This window comes from Aythya marila (assembly GCF_965140915.1).
Source record: "Aythya marila genome assembly, chromosome: Z".
In the NCBI taxonomy this organism is placed as follows: Eukaryota; Metazoa; Chordata; class Aves; order Anseriformes; family Anatidae; genus Aythya; species Aythya marila.
The window spans coordinates 10344658-10362512 of record NC_139080.1 but is presented as its reverse complement, the minus strand read 5'-3'; the positions used below and the strand labels follow the sequence as shown (position 1 = coordinate 10362512).

Sequence of the window (17855 nt, the reverse complement as noted above, 5' to 3'; positions counted from 1 at the left end):
GGTTGGGGCTGCCGCGGGGTGAAGCAAGCGGCAGAAAGAGGCCCCCTCTCTTCCCCCCCCCCCCCGCCCCTGCGAGCGCTTTTAGCTGCTTTGGTTATTTGCAAGAGTGTAACATTGCCAGAGCGTCCTGCTCGGAGAAAATCCGGCTGCAGAAGGCGATCAAATCTGGCCTGTGTGGCTGCACTGGCAGCATAAGATCAGAAAAACGTCCACGATGAGACCTCTGGTAACAGCAGCCTTGCAGGATAGCAGAGAAGTGCAGCTCCAGCACGACCACCGCCCGCAGGGCTTTTCCTAGGGTCTTGCTGCTCTGAGTTGTCCCCTGCAACTTCCTTGCTTTCCCGATCGTTCCCCGAGCCAGGACACCACATTAAAAGCACTGTTACCTCAGATCCATCCTCCCACAGCCCACCCCGCCACCTTAGGACACCCAGGAACAACCTACGTGTATGGTTATAAACACCTCTGATCAATTAGCAGGTTGGCAACAAATCAATCATCCCAATATTCTCTTTTTATTAACAAAAAAATAGTTTATAAAATCAGGAGTGATGTAGGACAAACATCACTGCCGGCTGATATGTCTCAAATGTCGATCTGGTCAAAACCACTGAAATAGTTGTAGCTGGAGCAAGTTCCCCAACAGACCCATCAGCCCCTGCATGTCCTCTGCAGCCTTTGCAAATCCCCTTTAGCCAGAAGGTGCTTTGTATGTAAACCTTGTGACAGGAGTGACACAGTCTCAGAGTTTCCTCGCCCTCAACAAAAGCTCTGCCTCTGCTGCTCAGCATTAAAAGCTGCTGCATGACGTTCTGGGAACAGCTTTGACAGGGCCCTCAGTCCACACGCCAGGCTGGGTGTTGCAGGGTTGTCTGCTTACCTGCACACACTGTCCTCGCTCTCCTTTTTCCTCTAGCACTGGAGATGCTGACTGTAAAAGACATCATCCTAACCAGAAAGCCATGGTTGCCTCTGCAAAGGGAAAGGTGAAGCACCAACTATCACAGCAGTTTCCTCAGGCTCTCACTTTATTTAGGTATCCCCTTGCAGGGAAGGTAACTGGATTAGAATTTGTTCCTTCCCTAGTCAAGCAGCTCCTGCCTGATGAAGTCTGGATCCAGTCCCAGCTCTAGTTTGCACTGCCTATGCTGAAATTTAATACTGCAGTTTGCAAGGAGCCTCCCAGAGCAGCAGGTGCAACAGACTGCTTTTTTTTTTTTTGCTTTTTTTTTTTTTTTTTTACAGAGTTAAACACAGGGAGATGAAACCTTCTATTAGGGCTTAAACAATTTCATACTGTATCTGCCGAAACTGGGACCACAGGCAGCAAGGTGTTGTATGCAGACCTGATGAAGTGGGGACGTTGCTGGCCTCTTGCCATCATAGACTGCCTCCACTGATAGCTCAGAGACTCAAGGCAGAGAGCTCCCACTAAATACCAGATGGTTAGTGTGCAAAAATTCTAATTCCATACTAGGGAAGAGTCTAAATTTGTATAAAGGAGATGAGAAAATATAACAGCCAAACCTGCTTAGTCCTCTGCACAAAAAAAATATAATAAATATATCCCCATTTAGACAGCTCAGCAGTGCTGAGGGACGGATCCCCATGCTTCCACACTGGCCTTCCACCCAGTAACCCTGCTGGTTATGGTACTGGTGTTACAAACCCGTGAGCAAATCCCAGCATCTATAGATCACCACCAATTCACCAGGTCCCTCTGCTGGCAGTCAGATTGATAGGATTTGGTGGAGCCTTCTGCTCTCTGCAACTTGTGATTGATGAATGAACCTTTCCTGAACAAAATACCAGCCAGCACAGAGAAACTCAGCAGAGGCCCCTGAGCCCTCACTAATATCCTCTGAAACTTGACCACAGCAGGCAGCAGGGTGGGTGAGAGGACAACCAGGTCACGCTTCATCCGTTACTCACGGCAGCAGCGGAGTAAAGGGCAGGACAACCCATGCCAGCGGTGAAATAGCATCTTAGCCTCTGATATTTCTTGCATGATTTCCATCCAGTCACATACTGCATGTGCCTCAGTCTGTTATGGTGGGAAGTTCACCTGGTGCTGGAGGCTCACATGAGCCCTAGCCATGATACGGGCTTCTCCGTGCTGGATTTTAAGGCTTGATCTATATGGGTGCCTGAACTTCTTTTGCCCTTCTATTTTAAGTCTGAATGAAATGGCTAGTGCCCAGATACAAAACCTGAGATGGCTGTGAGGACAAAGGTCTTTTACAACAAGAGCAGATTTGCATTGCAGACAAGACGAGGCAAACTGATGAATGCTGAGTCCTTGTCCCTTGACCAGCTAGGAATGTCTCTGAGCTTGCACTCCTGGCTGCAGATGCAGGAAGAGGGTGGTTTGGGGGCACTGGCCTCCTTTTGAGAAACAGAATTAACCGTTGAATTGGAAGGAGGTTCCTTCAAACTCATCCCTTCCATAGTGCTTCCATACAAAATAGTTAAAAGGCTACAGAATTACATGTATTACAGAGACTGTTGATTTGGGGGTTGTGTGGCTGGACCTAAGGCACAGCTGGGGTCAATACTGTTACCCCAGTAATAAGGCCCAGAGTGGATTCATGACAAACCCAAAGGCACATGAATGAGAAGGACATTGCCAATTCAGCCTTTTCCTCAGCCTGGACGTCACTTTGCTCTGAGGTATGTAAGGGGAGAAAAAAGTAGCGTTACAAACAAACTCAGGGAGCCTCCCACAGCATAACCAGGGAGGCCCTCTGAGATACCACATGGTGTCTTTGCTTCCCCCTGCCCCTCCTTCCCCAGGAGCAGGACATGTCTTTGGAAGAGGAGCTGAATCCAGAGAGTGCGTGTGGGAGAAAGGAAAGGCCCAAGCCCTTGCTTTGGTAGCCCAGAGGGCAGAGCTCTGGGCAGCCATGGGCTTGGTGCTTTGCGGGGAGCACAGCCTCCTCTCCCAACAGCCCTTTTTGGTTCGTTTTGTTTGGTTTGGGTTCTTACAGTCCCTTGTGTTTATGCTTGTCACTATTGGGTGAAAATGTTCCCGTTGTGGCAAAAGGTGATTTTGGCCGCATGTTTCTCCCAGACATGATGAGCGCCCCGAAACCGTGCTGGTGGGAGAAGGCATAGCCGGAGCGGCGTGTGCTGGTCCGACGCAGGCGTCTCTTGGGTGAGGGTGGAGGCGGCCTCTTTTTGGCTTCTTTGATCTTGAGTAGGACCTGACATCAGAAAATAAGATGGAACAAATGCATCATCATTCAGAAGCACAGCAAAAGAGGAGCGAAGAAAGGGGGAAAAACACAGGGGTTCAACGCCAAAAAATGATTCATAAAGCAGGAGGATGGCAGGATGGGTTGCAGAGCAGAAACTGAACATGCAGCACAGGGTGGCAGCCTGGTAAAAGGAAAACCAAATCTCATTCTGAAAGGCGTTGCTGGGAGTGTCGTCTGTAAGACATGGGTGGGGATGATTTCAGCATATTGTTCCTTACAGCCCTGTGAGGCCTCGGTTGGGGTATTGCTGCAGCTTTTTTAAACGCTTCAGTCAAGTAATCCAAAATGTGAAAGTCATCACAATAATAGCCAAAAGTCCAGAAAACAAGATTTATAAGGAAATGTCAAAGCATTGGCTTACTTAATCCAGAAAACAGACTACTACAGGGGATCTCTAATATATAAAATCTTTTTTTTATGATGAGAATGATGATCAATAGACACTCATATCTCTTGGCAGAAGGGAGAAATATGATGCAATTTATTTGCAGGTAGGAGGCTCTCTGTTCCCACATGGCCACCAAGATCTTCTGCTGACAGGCATCTATTCAGAACTGGGCTATCAGAGGCAGGAGGACAACGCTGAGTGCCAGTGGCTCAGGATAATCCCGTCTCTGTCCATTGTGCCTGGGACAATGCTGTAGGTACTTGGCTGTCTGAGTCAAGCCTGTATTTAAGTTCCTCTTATACTGCCACCAGGGGATCTCTATACAGTAGGAAACCCAAACAACCTTCTCCTGTGACAGTTCATTTCCCAGAGGAAGGAAAAAAAATAATTGATTTTGCACTAGAGGTGCTCACCCAATGCATAGAAGATGGCAATCTGGGCCATAGCTACGTCAAGCTTCTACTCAGCTGAAGAGTAAATTCAGCCCATTTTTGCACATCTGAATTTCCTCTGTGTCCTGAGGACTTTCCTACCTAGCGATCTTCTCTAGCACCCACCTACCTCTCTGCAAGGGCCAAGCATTGCCCTTCACTCCTTCTCCAACAGCCCTGGAGCACCCGGGGAGCTCTGCAGACATCCAAAGGATGACCAAGGCGACCTCTGAGGAGCACGCCCTTGAGGCTCTGCTCAGAGACACTCATGCCTCGCAGCTAAGTGCAGGAAGAGGAAGGAAGCACGAGGTGGCAGCAGCATTTAGGAGATGCTCGTGTTTGAGGGGAAGCCTGGGGAGCTGTGCCGATGCTGATCTTGTGCAGGGGGTCATTCGCTGTAGTGAGTGGCGCTCTCTGCCCAGTCCATCTCTTCCAGCCTCTCCTTGCCCTATTGGCCTCACCCTTAAATTCTGGGGCATGGGAGGGCAGCTGGCTTCAGAAGGGGCAAATAACCACTGGCTACAAATGAAGTGAATTCTGAAGTCAAAACAAGACTAAAATAAACAGCAAACATGACTGCCTGGGTCGAGGGCAAAGGGCTGCTTTCTGCCAGGCTAAAAATTGTGTGGCAGGACTGAAATATACTGCTCCTTTGCCACCAAGCCTCACCACTTAAACCCCGCACCTAAAAATAGTGCTGCTTCCTTGCTCCAGTGCAACCCAATCCACATCTAAATAATCTCTGCCTTGCTCCCAGCTGCAGATGGTTTGAGCTGTGCCAAAACCCAAATTCAGTCCTCCTTCTCAAGGGACTAGAAGCTAGACGGATGGCAGCACTTGCACCTGCAGGAACATGCACTCTGAGCAATGCCAGGCCCCTGCTGTATGGCTCCACAGTAAGCATAGCTGGTAGTAAGAGGGCTTCTGGTTTACTGAAATATTTCCTTACTTTGTCACTGGCAGTTGGCCTTAGCTGAGCTTTCAGGAATCGAAAGCCGACCACAGGCAGCACACAGAGGGCGATGCTGAGGAAGATTGCTAGCCACACGTTGGGTTGGCTGAGGGTGTTTCGAGCTGTACCTGAAAAACAAACACACAATTAAAAACGTAGGAGTAGTGCCTCTCACCATCATCCTTTTTAACATCATAAGTCAATCACTGTGACTCCAAAGTACTTGGCAAATGGACCGAAATATAAAGTAGACACCTTCTCCAACAGTGACATCAACATGCTGCAGAGGACAGCAATATCATTACCACTGTCTGAGACAGGAATGCAATGTTCAGACTCAACTGCAGCCACTCAGAGAGACAAGATGTCAGAATGTGTGCTTTATCTCTTTACAAAGAGTCAAATCATTCCAAAAGACTGATGTAAACATCCAAGAGACCTTCTGCAGCAGTCCAGCCCTCTCACCTTCTGCCAGGATGTCACTGCCCAAGGAAGAATACTTTTTTCTTACTCTCCTGCAGCATTTCCTAAAGCCCATGAAGTCTGCCCAGTAGCTGATGGGATCACAGCCCTTTATGAGAGCAGTGTGCATTGCTCTGCACATGCACAGGCAGTGTGGCCTAAAGGGTGTGTGCAGAGCATCTGCCATGTGGTGGCGTGATACTGCCATGTTCTTTGAAACCAAAGTGCTGGCTTCTGGCTCCTCCAAAAACTGAAGGAATGTCGGATAGAGCAAACAGTCTGCAAAACCCTCATTATGGGGTTTAATGATGCTGTTGGCAGTAAAGTTGCTGAGTGTTTTCTTTTCACTTGGCCAAATTCTGCTGTATTACAACTCCACTGAAATTAAAATAAACAAGTTGACTGAGTCTAGACTAGAAACAGTTCCCTTAGACATGGCTTCAGACTGAGATCTTATTAAATAGTACTCAGCATTATGGCTAATTTGACCTCGGTAGTGCCAACAGAGCAGCAGATAGAGATATCCCTAGCAAGTGTCTCTAACCAGCTGTCTTTGGAAATGGAGCAGCCACTCTGCCTTCTCTCACTCGGCACTTTTAATACTAAAAGCCATCTTACAGTGGATATGACCATCTGCTTGGAAAATACATTGCAACAACTGATGGCAACATTGCAACCTCAGGTATTTCTAAAATGGCCAAGCACCTTGATATTGCAGTAAAAATGGGCAGAGCAAGTCTTGGCTTACAATTCATCCAGAAATAAAAGTATTGATTAATACACCAATCCAAGACTTGAAACAAAAAGCTTCAGGATTTCATGAGTAGAGTCTCATAACAATGCTACATCAATATTGGCTATGGATGCACAGAGCTATTAAAAACATTTGAATTACTTTGCTAAGCCTGCATCTACCTTCTGGTCAAAGTCTCAAGACAGTCTGCACAGGTGTAGAAACCTCATATGCAGTACTCCAAAGAGCTGGTCATCCCTCTTATTTCCTTTTTCTTGGACATTTGTCATTTAACTTGGACGAAGGCTCACCATAGCCACATGTAATTTTCTCATGTTTAAATGGATGTTGTATTTCTGTGCCCTCCTATACTATACCAACATGTCAACTTATTTACAGAAGAACACACATCCTTCTGCAAATTAAATGCTTCCAGATATCTGTAAGAAGTGGACATCTGGAAACACTGTAAAAGTGTAGCAGAAAAAGTTCCAGCCAGCTCAGCAAATTTATTTAAAGCATCAGTCCTCTGGCTGTGTATGAGTGCATTCTTATGCGAGGAAGCGAACATGGCACATGTTAACATGGATGGATAGGACTCAAAATAAGCATTCCCATCAGCCTTCAGAAATACCCTGGCATATCTTGTAGAAAAGGTAGTCGATATATTCTGTAGCATGGTATTGCCTTCAGAGAAGCAGTAACACATACTAGAAATACTTGACAGAGTTAAGCCAAGTGCAATCCAGTTTTGCCCAAGAGCTTACCAACAAAAGGAAACGAGGCTGTGAAGATCAGGTACATGCCGTCACTGTACATAGTGAAGGTGATAGCAAAGTAAACAGAGAGGCTGCCCCAGATGAAGAACTGGTTCACAACTGTCCAGTACGAGGTATCCAAGCCAATCTGAAAAAGAGAGCAACACAGAAGTTGTCAGTGCCTTAAATATTTAGCAGATTTATTTTGAACACCACCAGAGATCTTGTCCTTCACTTTGTACCACTGCCACCAAGAGTGTTATTCATTCAAGACTCAAGAAATACCAACCCACAGATCATAGGATGCTGGAAGAGCATTTCAGGAAAGAATTACTATACTTGCCCTGTTCTTGCCCTCTTCTCAAGGATTCACTCATGGCCAGTACTGGAGACAGGATACTCATCAATGGAGCCACACTTGTGTTCCCACCCCAAGCTGTGATCTTGCATTGGAAGTTAGGAGAAATAGTATACAAGACCTCATAGACCAGAAACTGTTAGCTAGGGAAGTGTAATCAATTTACTTTTCTTTCGAGAAATTTCACCCATCCTGTCAGTATCATCTGAAATTTGTAGCTCTCTCCAAGTCTTAGCTATTTCTTCCAGCAAGTGTAATTCTAGCATCTGTACCATGCATGGGGTCTCACCATGATGAAGGCCCTATAAGTAACTGCCTGATAGCAGACAGACACTCCTATACTTCAAACCGATCCCATAAAACTGGAATGAGTCCTTTTCTACTCCTAGCCTACTCCTAGCCTTAACTATTTTGTCTGCTGTGAGATGAAGCTTCCCAAGGCAAGGACTGTCTTCCTGTGACCATGATCTTTCAGAACAGACAAATCTGCTGTTATGTTGAACCAAGGAGAATAATCTGATGTAAAGACTTATTTTTACAGAAATTCAAGATGCAGCAGTAAACACGATGCTATCAGAATCAGTGTCTCTCCAGATGCTGCCTTCATAAAACAGTAACTGATTCCTAAAAACTTTACCAAGGATGCCTTACCTGTACAGACACCACGATCAGTAAGCAGGTCTGGGCCATCAGAGCAAAGGACTGGTAGTCAGCAATGGCTTTCCCATCACTTCTCATTGTATTGTACATGGCCCCATAGGGGATAAAGAACAGAATGAGGGAACTGTAGATCCCTTGCAACATGCACTTGACAAACACTATTTTGTTAAAATAGAGGTTTTGCTGGCCAGGTACATATAGCTGAGGAAACAGCAAGCTCCAACGATCATCCACATCCTGAAAGCAGAGAAGAGATAATCAGATTTGCTGGCACCCACCCAACAGAGCACATAAGACCACTTAAGGCTGTCATGTCCTTGTGATGTGCATTTCCATGAGAAAAGGCCTTGCACACAATTCATTCAGTTGTGCTGACTAGCATGCTGCATCCCAAGGTCACCTGGACACATTTTCCATACTGAATTTCACCTTCCTTGTACTGAGAAATTTGATTAATGTAAGTGTTGCAAAAAAATGAAGGTATGTTTCACCTTAATCAGAGTGCACGACCTATTCTCCTAAGAGTTTCCAGAAAGCTAAGGGATAGAAAATTCCTTTATTACTGTATTTCTACTAAGGTTAAAATATGTACATGAAATTACTGCAGGAAGACCTCCACTAGAAAAGCAGAACCTGGAACACCTGGCTGAGGAGATCTACAGAGTTCTGCATCATTTTCTATTCTGTGTGGTGATAAAAAAGCCACTTGTCTAGCTTCAGGAAAAGACCTGGTAAGACGTGACTACCTCATGCGAGTATTGCAATGCCAGCTTTTATTGTAGTCAACAGCCTAACCCAAAAACGTCACCATGCACTGGAACCCTCAGGCCAGATCAGGATAATATACAATCTCCTCCCTTATGTGTCCTTTTTTTTTTTTTTTTTCTTTTTTTTTTGTGCTCTCAGGTCTCACTGGCAAGAAACTATGTGAGGGGCTATCACAGTAACTAGCCAAAAAGTCATCTGCTTTTGTGTCATGGAACCAGCTCAAAGAACCCAGAGACAAGCAGTGATTGAAACAGTACCTGATCAAAGAGGCTCATTCCTAGCACCGGGAGGGAGGTGTAAACCAAATTGTAAAGCGTAATGAACCACTCATCATAGACAGTCTAAAGAGAAAATACAGAGCATGGAGTTAGCAGAAGGCTTCTTTTTCCTCCTCTTCGAAAGAATACACAAATATAAAAGGAATATTTCTACTTTGAGATCTTCAAAAGCTGCCTGGACATGGTCCTGGGCAACCTGCTGTTGATCATCCTTCTTGACCGAGGGATTGGACCAAATGCTTTGCTTTTCTTACAAGCCACTGAAGCATGCAGGTGCTCTGGGGTTAAACTGATTACTTTAAATGTAATAATAAGGCAGACATGGGTCTTACACAGATCTGCACCAAACTGGTCAGGTTCTGAGTAATTTGCATCATTGCTTGATGTCTGTGGTTAGTTTGTACACATCCAAAAGTCCCAGGAGACACCTATGCTTTTTATAAGGCACCTAAACATCTTCAGGCATCTGTCCTTTACCAGCAGTACAATGTCTGCTTTATACTCTTACAATCTGAAGACAGATCCGTGTGCCTTACAGTGACATGGGGGGAAATGGCTTGGTTTATTTCCATTTAAAATATTATCAGATATTTTGCTTGAAAATGTTAGACATAACCATAAGAAAACAGAAGCTGACCTACCTGTGCAGAGAAGCCAGAGAAGAATCCATACCAGAAATGCACTAACGTGAAAGCAAAATTCTTATAGAAGAAGTATTTGAGGAACTTGCACATGCGGATGTAGGACCAGCGGCCGTGGACTAAGAGCAGGCGCTGCAGGTAGCGGAACTGTGCGAACGAGAAGTCACTGGACAAGACTGCCTGCATCCCCTCCTGGCCACTGATACCAACCCCGATGTGGGCAGCTGCAACAAGAAGGTTATTGGCCATGTCAGTACAGTGTGGGTTTGGGTAATCCCACTACTTAAAAGAATTCCCGTCATTGAGCCACTGTGTTAATTCCTTCCCAGCCTGCATTAAAAAAATAATAATCATATATAAAGATATTCAGAAAAAAAAATATTTGGCGGGGTACTAATTCTTTCAGCAGCATTATGATTTTAGCTGTGTTGATACATTTTCAATAAGTGGCTTGTATTATCTGAATGGAATGACACCACCCTCAGTGGCAATTCGTATTTTCTTTCTTAATGTTTTCCAACAACACGAATCATTGCTGCTGTTAGAAATTAAAAGTATTTTTTCATATTGTTGCATGAACTGTATTCACATGCAAGCATATCCTTCCAACAACCTTAAAGCATCACTCCAGACAAGCAAAACCTTTAAGTTGTCAAACCCGTTACAGATTTCTCAGACACAGTGGAACAAGGCAGACTGCAGCCTTTTTACATTTCTTGGGCTTTATTAATTCAATCAAATAATTAGATAGAAGAGTCATGTCTCTTTTAGTAGCAACTTGGGTTTATTAAACATGGACATAAGTTTAATGTGACAGCTAATTATACAGCTTTAACTAATGAGGACAATCTTGATGGCTGAAGGTTGGTGAGATTCAGAGGTTTCCATGGAACAGTGAGTTGATAAAATCCCAAAGTCCCAACCCTCTTGTAGTGGTAGGGTTAGTTTCTAATTATCCTGTACATTTTAACTTGCTTTTCTTATCCTTTCTTCACTGTCTGCCTGACTTATCTCCCTTGAAGCTCCCTACTTAGCCTTTTCTTTCTTAATTAAATGGCTCCAGTTAATCAATTCTTGCAAATTAACACAAGGAAGATTAGCAATAGGCCCTTCTGAATAATCTTAATTTAATTATACATAGTTAGGGGATCTCTTTCATAAAATCAGTGAAGTAATGCAGCATCAAATGATGCTCAGACATGAAGGGGCCTAGGGGCCTGTGTTTTACAGCACAAGGGAGATAACTGACAAAGGGCCTCGCCACATGGAAACATTAAAAAAAATCCTGGATCATTATACAGGCTATTTACAAGTATGATGATTTCCTTTCTGCCTGGCAGTTAGGTCCCATCTAAAACAAGCTTTTCTGTTTTTTGTATTACCATTGTGATGATGGCCATGTAGACATACAGGGAAGACTTGTTGCCCCCCAGTGGGCTTTTGTTTATTTTGAATGTAAAAACCAAGAAACCTGGGACATGACCACTTGATGCCATGACAAGATCATACAGAGGCCCCTCAGAGATGCACTGCTGATGCCAAGCCAGTTAGCAAACACGACATCAAGTCAGTTTGCTGGGGCATGCCGTCTGCCAGACATTACTCACTTTTGATCATGCTAACGTCGTTGGCACCATCTCCGATGGCCAGGGTCACCGCTTTCTTGTACTTCTTCACCAGCTCCACCACCTGGGCCTTCTGCAGCGGAGTGACCCGGCAGCAGATCACCACTTTGCACATGCAGGCAGTTCGCACCAGTTCCAGCTCCAGGTTCTCTTCCAGCGCGTAGGCCTGGGAAGAAAGGACAAAGACAGTGCCTAGCAGTTTGTCACACACTGGCAGCAGCCTGTGGCCACCCGAAGAGGATGCAGTGGGAGGAAAATGAGAGCTGAGCTTGGTTTTGCCTTCAGCACAAGGAAGGTACGAGATGCCTGAAAGTTCTTCCAGGCCAGGCTGATGCAATATGTGTTTTTCTCACCAAAATGCCCATTGCACTTCACCACTGTAAGTAATACACATACGAGTGGCTGATACACCTATGAGTTTGGGCCTTTGAACCATCACACAGGAGCACAACAGCCATTCTGGCTGAAGCATCCTGACAGTGCAGCAGAAGAGGGGGCACTGCATTCATGCAGCTGCTACTGGGCCTGAGATAGCCCTGCCCATCTCCATGCCTTTGTTCATCCTTCTTGGTTTATTTTTTAAGCACTGCCTCCCAAATCTGTGGTATAAATAGAACAGATTTCAATTTGGGACTACTTAAAGGAAATAAAAATGCAAATAGAACAGCTTTAACTCAGGTAAGCATAAGAAAGCAAAACACAAAACCAGAGCAAATGCAACTTTGCTCTGAGTGCTGACCTTTAAATCAGTCAGCCACGTTATTTGTATTCAGGAAACACACAGATAATTGGATGTCTGGTCACCTCTCCAGCTCTGCGTGAGAAGGAGCAGTCTTATTTTTTTGTAGTTCTTTCAAATTTTGTGTTTTGGCTCCATTCTTTGTTTATGTCTCTTCTCAGTAGACATTCATGGAAGGAATCTACACAACTTTCTCTTCCTCAGAGCCACCACAGCAGGCCCACTGCCCTTTCAGTGTAAGGCGGACCATCCTTTAGCCTGATGTCTTTTTTTCTTAAAGCCAAAAGCTGTGAGTCACCAGTGCCTCTGCTTCCCTCCCATTAGTAGTGGGCAGGGAACAAGAGACCTTTCTCAGCTTGGTTTTAGGGCACATGCCAGTCACTGCAGCTAGGGACACAGCATCCTGACTGCACGGCACTAGCAAAATATCACCACATAGAAACTATATTAATCACCATATAGAAACTATATCACCATGTAGAAACTATATATGGTATAGTACGCAGATCAACTAGCTGTATGAAGATGCCATTGCAGATGCTGCTGTGCTCTGCTCTTTCCCTCTGTTTCAGCAAGACCACGTGTACACAGTTCCAGTATTCTCTAGCTCAGAATAATAATGCTCTCAGTTTTCCCCCGTGTTTTCCAGGTCATACATGATCTTAGTTTTCTTTGTACTCTCTCTAGTTGGCCTATATTTTCCTCAAAATAAAGGGCCTGAGTAACTTGAATTATTTCAGCTAAGATTTTACTGATGCCAAATGGAGCAGGAGGATTTCTTCACATGTTTTACAAGTCTTAGGATCATACATACATACATTTCTATGTGTTCAGTTGGTTATGTGAAAGTGGAGGACGATGTATTTGTTCTCTCTGGAACTACATTTTCCATTTTTTCAAAGTATTTCTCCAATATTTCATAATTGTTTTCAAATCTAATTTTGAACTCTTTCTCTACCCTGCAGTTCCACCCAGCCTGGTATTATCTGCAGATTTAAGAAGCTTGCTCTCTTTGTAGGCAGTTAATTAAAACACTAAATATTGAATAGATGTGAGATTGCCCCCTGAAGACACCACTTAGCTGTTGTTTCTTCTACAGTAGACCCTTATGAGCCATACTGCCAAACAGTATTGCATTTGTCACATAAAAATTTCATCTAGGCCACATTACTTCAGTTTGCTTGGAACAACATCATGGGAGAGAGCATCAAACAATTTATTAGTCAAGTTATATGATATACGCTCTATCTGTTATCAGATATATTTAGTAGAATACGTTCTTGGCATACTCAAAATCCATGTTTGATGTTATCTTCTCGGGGCATTCACAGAGTGTCTGATTATTCTTCCAGTATATTTCTGTAAAGGATAATCTTTATTGCTCCTGTTCACTGAACATCAGGACCAGCTTTTCCCTTTTCCAGTCTTCTGAAACCTTGCCCATCATCTTTGATGTCTCAGATAACAACTAGAGCTAATCTTCAATTGGAATGGGGGTAGGAGGGAGGGGGGAGCAGCCCTCTGTGGCTAAATTTTTTAAAGCATTTTCAGACTTCCAACATATTCTAACCTATTAAGTTCCTAAGAAAATTGAGTCCCATCATGACTCTGAACATTCCTTACCAGGCTGTGACCGTTGATGACCAGACCATACACCCCATTTGCTTGCTCATCAGGTAGGAGCTTTGTTTTTTTGGAAGATTTTTCAAATTGAATGTTGATTTCATCACTGTCCAGAAAGGACTCTGGCTTCATCTTTTTCCTTGCATTCCTAAAAAAATAAAAACAAGAATGTCCAGATAATAATTAAATTCTTGCAAAGATGTATGCTTTACTAATCAACTTTATGAAAATAGAAATTTTATGCTTCCCTTTGTTAACTTAGTTCAATTTTCCCTGTATCCCTACCACAACATGAATGGTTTAGCTGCAGCTGTTTGTGCATATCAGCCACATGCTTCTGAAACTCTAACAAGTGTTTGCTAAACTTGTGCTGCTACAGGTCAAAAAACTCATCAGAATGTCACAAAGGACAGTATCCCAAAGGGATCCCAATTTTTCATGTATGTTGTCTGACAACCACCTACTTCAACTGAAAATGATGGAAAAACTTCCCAATTTTCCACCTATATCTAAGAACTTGTGTCTTCTGAGGACACTGTGGAGGAAATTAGGTTTCCAGATAATGCTAGAAAAGGAACATATCCAAGCAAAAAATTGTAATGTGGATGAACAGTAGAGAAACACAATAGATCAAGTCTGGCGTTGTGGCTCCAGATCATTTGTCCAGTGCCAATTGATGTTGCTTGCACTGAGACTGCTGTCTTATTCGTTTATATAGATTTGGCCTCTTAGTGCAAGAAGTTTCAGAGTTAATCCACACAGGAGATTTCTACACTATGCCTAGCTGCTAGGTCTTCCAAGAAGTCAGTTAGCCCTTATCTAGAGTCCCTGAAATGAGATACATCAGGTAAACATACAGAAAAAAATAAAAATAAAAAAATAAAATAAAAAAGAAGAATAACAACACACTGCCCCATTCCACTGTAAGTGCAGAGTAATGAAGCTGTATATATCAACCATTTACCTGAGTTCACTAAGTACATCATCAGACGTGCTGCCTTCAATAACGAAAACATCTGCCATGTCATCATTCAGCAAGTTGCAGGAGTAACCAATATTCATTGCCGTCTCTGAGAAAGATAAACCAAGAAGATGACACATCTTAGTACCCCAAACCCACCAACAGTCTCTGTGGACTTTTTACACCCGTGACAAAAGCTCATATTCTCACTCAAAAGGCCTTGCAGCCTTTCAGAGCCAGCAGTTTAATACAGCTAGATGAGTCACCCTGATGGACGCAGCAGCAAATCTCCCCTAATCAGGCTTCATAAGGCAATGGAAAAAAAATAATTCTACTAAAATAAAAAAGTTCAAAAGACCCTTCATTCTGCATACTTAGAGTTACCAAGATGTTTCATGTAGATTCAAAAAAAAAATAAAAATTCAGGACACTTAGCTTTCCTTCCTGTTCCCCCTCCAAAAAAAAGCCTCAAATCACAGCTCTGAAGAGTATCAAGACATTTCATTTAGAATATTCTAGTGGGGTGGGGGTGGGGGGAAGGAAGTATTTTGGTATTTTATAAGCAAAATTATTTCATTCTTAACATGAAATAGAGACACTTCATTTTTTTCAAAAGTTCTGCTTGTTTTTTGTGTGAAATAATTTACAATTACTTTTGGTCCCCTGGAAACACCATTGTTCCAGGAAGCTTGCTATTTCTGAGAGAAAAAAAAAATCACTGGATTCTATTCACAGTTCTTTCCAACTTAATGCCTTTTCCAGAAGCTTATGTTTTCTCCATTTCCATTCCAGGACCACATTGAAACAGAACTAAGATCAACATTAGCATCAAAGTTCCTTGAAACTGGGACCAAATTTTTTCAAGACTTCTTCACCAGGACAATCAACTGTACTAAAGTGACATCTTTTCACAGCATAAGACAGAGGCTACAGGATCCTCATTGTCACCTCTCCAATGGCAAAGGATGCTATTGTCGTACTGTTTCCAGCCTCAGGACAGGAATTAGGAACAGGCACCAGCTACAGTTACCTGGTCTAATTCCAGTTAACTGGAGCTTGTCTAGCTGGCAATGAAGCAAAGCCCTGTAAATTTATCATCTGTGCAGTTTTTCAGAGGAGAGACAATGAAAACACAGGTCCTAGCAGAATCATCCCACCAGTGAAAGAGAAGGGAAACATCCAGAGCTGTAACCCCTTTACCTTGCTTGTCTCCAGTGAGAACCCATATCTTAATGTGGGCTTTGGCAAGAGTCTCGATTGTCTGCGGGACCCCATCTTGTAATTTGTCCTCAATCGCTGTGGCACCTAGCAGCTTAACAGAAAAAAACACAGGGAGCTGGTAAGTATTCCCATTGTGAGTAAGGGAGAAAGCATTAGACCTCTATGTGGTTACTCAAGCAAGCACAAATGAAATCCAGGAATAAGGTTGCATTGACTTTCATTATTCCTCAGGAAATCTACTGGATGGAGTAGAGCCCTGATCCTACAAATGTTTTATTTTGTAATCCCGCAGACTCAGCTGGATCATGAACACACCTGAAATTAATTGCCACACGTTTGCACCCCTACAGGTCCACGTTCTTCCATGTCGCCTTCACAGCAGATAGAGATTTAACACAGGGATGAAGATAGATGGGGATTCCTGTCTCCAAACCTCCATATGTATCCTCTAACGTGGAGCTTGCTCCCAGCCATATACTGCAACTGGCTACATTTTCTCCAGACCACAACACACCCATGCCCACCACCTTCTCCACACCATCACACAACACTAAGCCACTGCCTGCTCAGGACACAAACCTTTGTAATTTCAAAGTTACTGCTTTCTCTGTGTTTTGGAGATACTTGGTGGCTTTATCCTGTTGTCAAAGAGACCTGAAGGTTTCACTGCTAGGTCAGGTTTAGGCAGCGTCTGCTACTACATACCTCCTGCTGTTGGGAGACTAAATTCAAGGGCTGGCTTTAAGAACAAGATCTATTTTGGTTTCCTGGAATATTTATCATCCTCAGCTACGAGTGTTATTAATACATACAACAACACTACGTAAACTTTCCATAGGCTTTTGAAAACTATACAATCCATGCTTTGCAGCAGTAGTCCCTTGTCCAGCTAGTGAGAGCTTAAATGCTTGTAAGCATAGTAGGCCACCTCCTGGAGGACCTGCCCATTCCTGGCAGCCTGATTCTGACTTGGAAGCCCAGAGATGAACACTGATGTCAAATGCACCCAGGAACACAGACTAAGAGCATGCATTCCCACATCCATTTTCCTTAATTTTTAAGTTGATCAATGATAGATAGTATGTTTACTACTATTCCCTGAATATAACCATGATCTGCCTCTATTCCTCCTTGCTGTCCTTATATCCTTACTCACTCTAAGGACCCCTGAAGGGGTCTGCTATGCACAGGGACTTCTGCTCTTGACATCAACCAGACTGTGATACCTGGCAGCTTTCTATGCCTACACAAGACTCCTGTGCTGACTCTGGCCTTTGTATCCATTCACTGCCACAAGCCAGGGACTCCTACACCCACTCCCTGTCCTTCCCTGCAGCACCTTCTGGAAGTAAAATAATTTCCACACAGGGTAAAGAGAAGGGTCTCATGTAAACTGTTTCCTTCTTAACCATGTTTCTTCCTCCTGTGAGCCAGTGACCTCGTCTCTACTCAGGCCATGAGCTTCGTAACCCTTACATGCAAAACAGCTGTCTCCTTGACCTCTTGAACCTCCATGTCATTCCTGCTTTGGACATGACCCACACAGTGTTTGCACGATGTAATCTGCAGAGCTGCAGGATTAGCATTTCCCACTGTTGAGACTGGGAGAGCAGCAGGCTCTGCCCCATGGACTATGCAACTTCCAGAGGTCAGTTGCTTCTAGGCTCACATGTGTTTCTTCCCAGGCCCTGCTGGCATCCTGAACACACAGCTAATGGAAGGAGCAACAGTGCAGCTCCCCAGCTTTCCAAGATCTCAGGAAAGAGTTGCTGTGAGTGCAAAAGCTGAATTGCTTCCTCTCAGATCCCACACATCCTTTTCATTCATTATTCATGGCTGTAAAGCACAGGCAAACCGCAGGGCTGTAACAACACTCAAGGAGAAAAGAATGACTTGCAGATCACAAGTTTAATCCTATTTCAGAGTGACACAAACATCTTCGTGGACATCATCCCCCCATTCTGCCCAGGGCTGCAAGAACAAAGGCAACAACCTCTGAA

The 17855-nt window shown here is 43.9% G+C and overlaps 1 protein-coding gene across 4 annotated transcripts in view; it reads right to left on the bottom strand.

Annotated features, from left to right (window-relative positions):
* Positions 1 to 499: 499 nt before the first annotated feature.
* LOC309890149 (phospholipid-transporting ATPase ID-like) overlaps positions 500 to 17855 on the bottom strand; it is an 81222-nt gene continuing 63866 nt past the window's right edge. For all 4 annotated transcript variants that reach the window (XM_082783743.1, XM_082783742.1, XM_082783744.1 and 1 more), the window contains 10 exons: positions 15835 to 15946; positions 14638 to 14743; positions 13674 to 13821; positions 11294 to 11477; positions 9687 to 9910; positions 9025 to 9108; positions 7991 to 8236; positions 6991 to 7129; positions 5026 to 5156; positions 500 to 3203 (listed from right to left, as the gene is read on the bottom strand). In XM_082783743.1, coding sequence (XP_082639869.1) covers positions 2982 to 3203; positions 5026 to 5156; positions 6991 to 7129; positions 7991 to 8236; positions 9025 to 9108; positions 9687 to 9910; positions 11294 to 11477; positions 13674 to 13821; positions 14638 to 14743; positions 15835 to 15946 — 1596 coding nt within the window. In that variant the 3' untranslated portion in view covers positions 500 to 2981. The remainder of the gene's footprint in view (positions 3204 to 5025; positions 5157 to 6990; positions 7130 to 7990; positions 8237 to 9024; positions 9109 to 9686; positions 9911 to 11293; positions 11478 to 13673; positions 13822 to 14637; positions 14744 to 15834; positions 15947 to 17855) is intronic.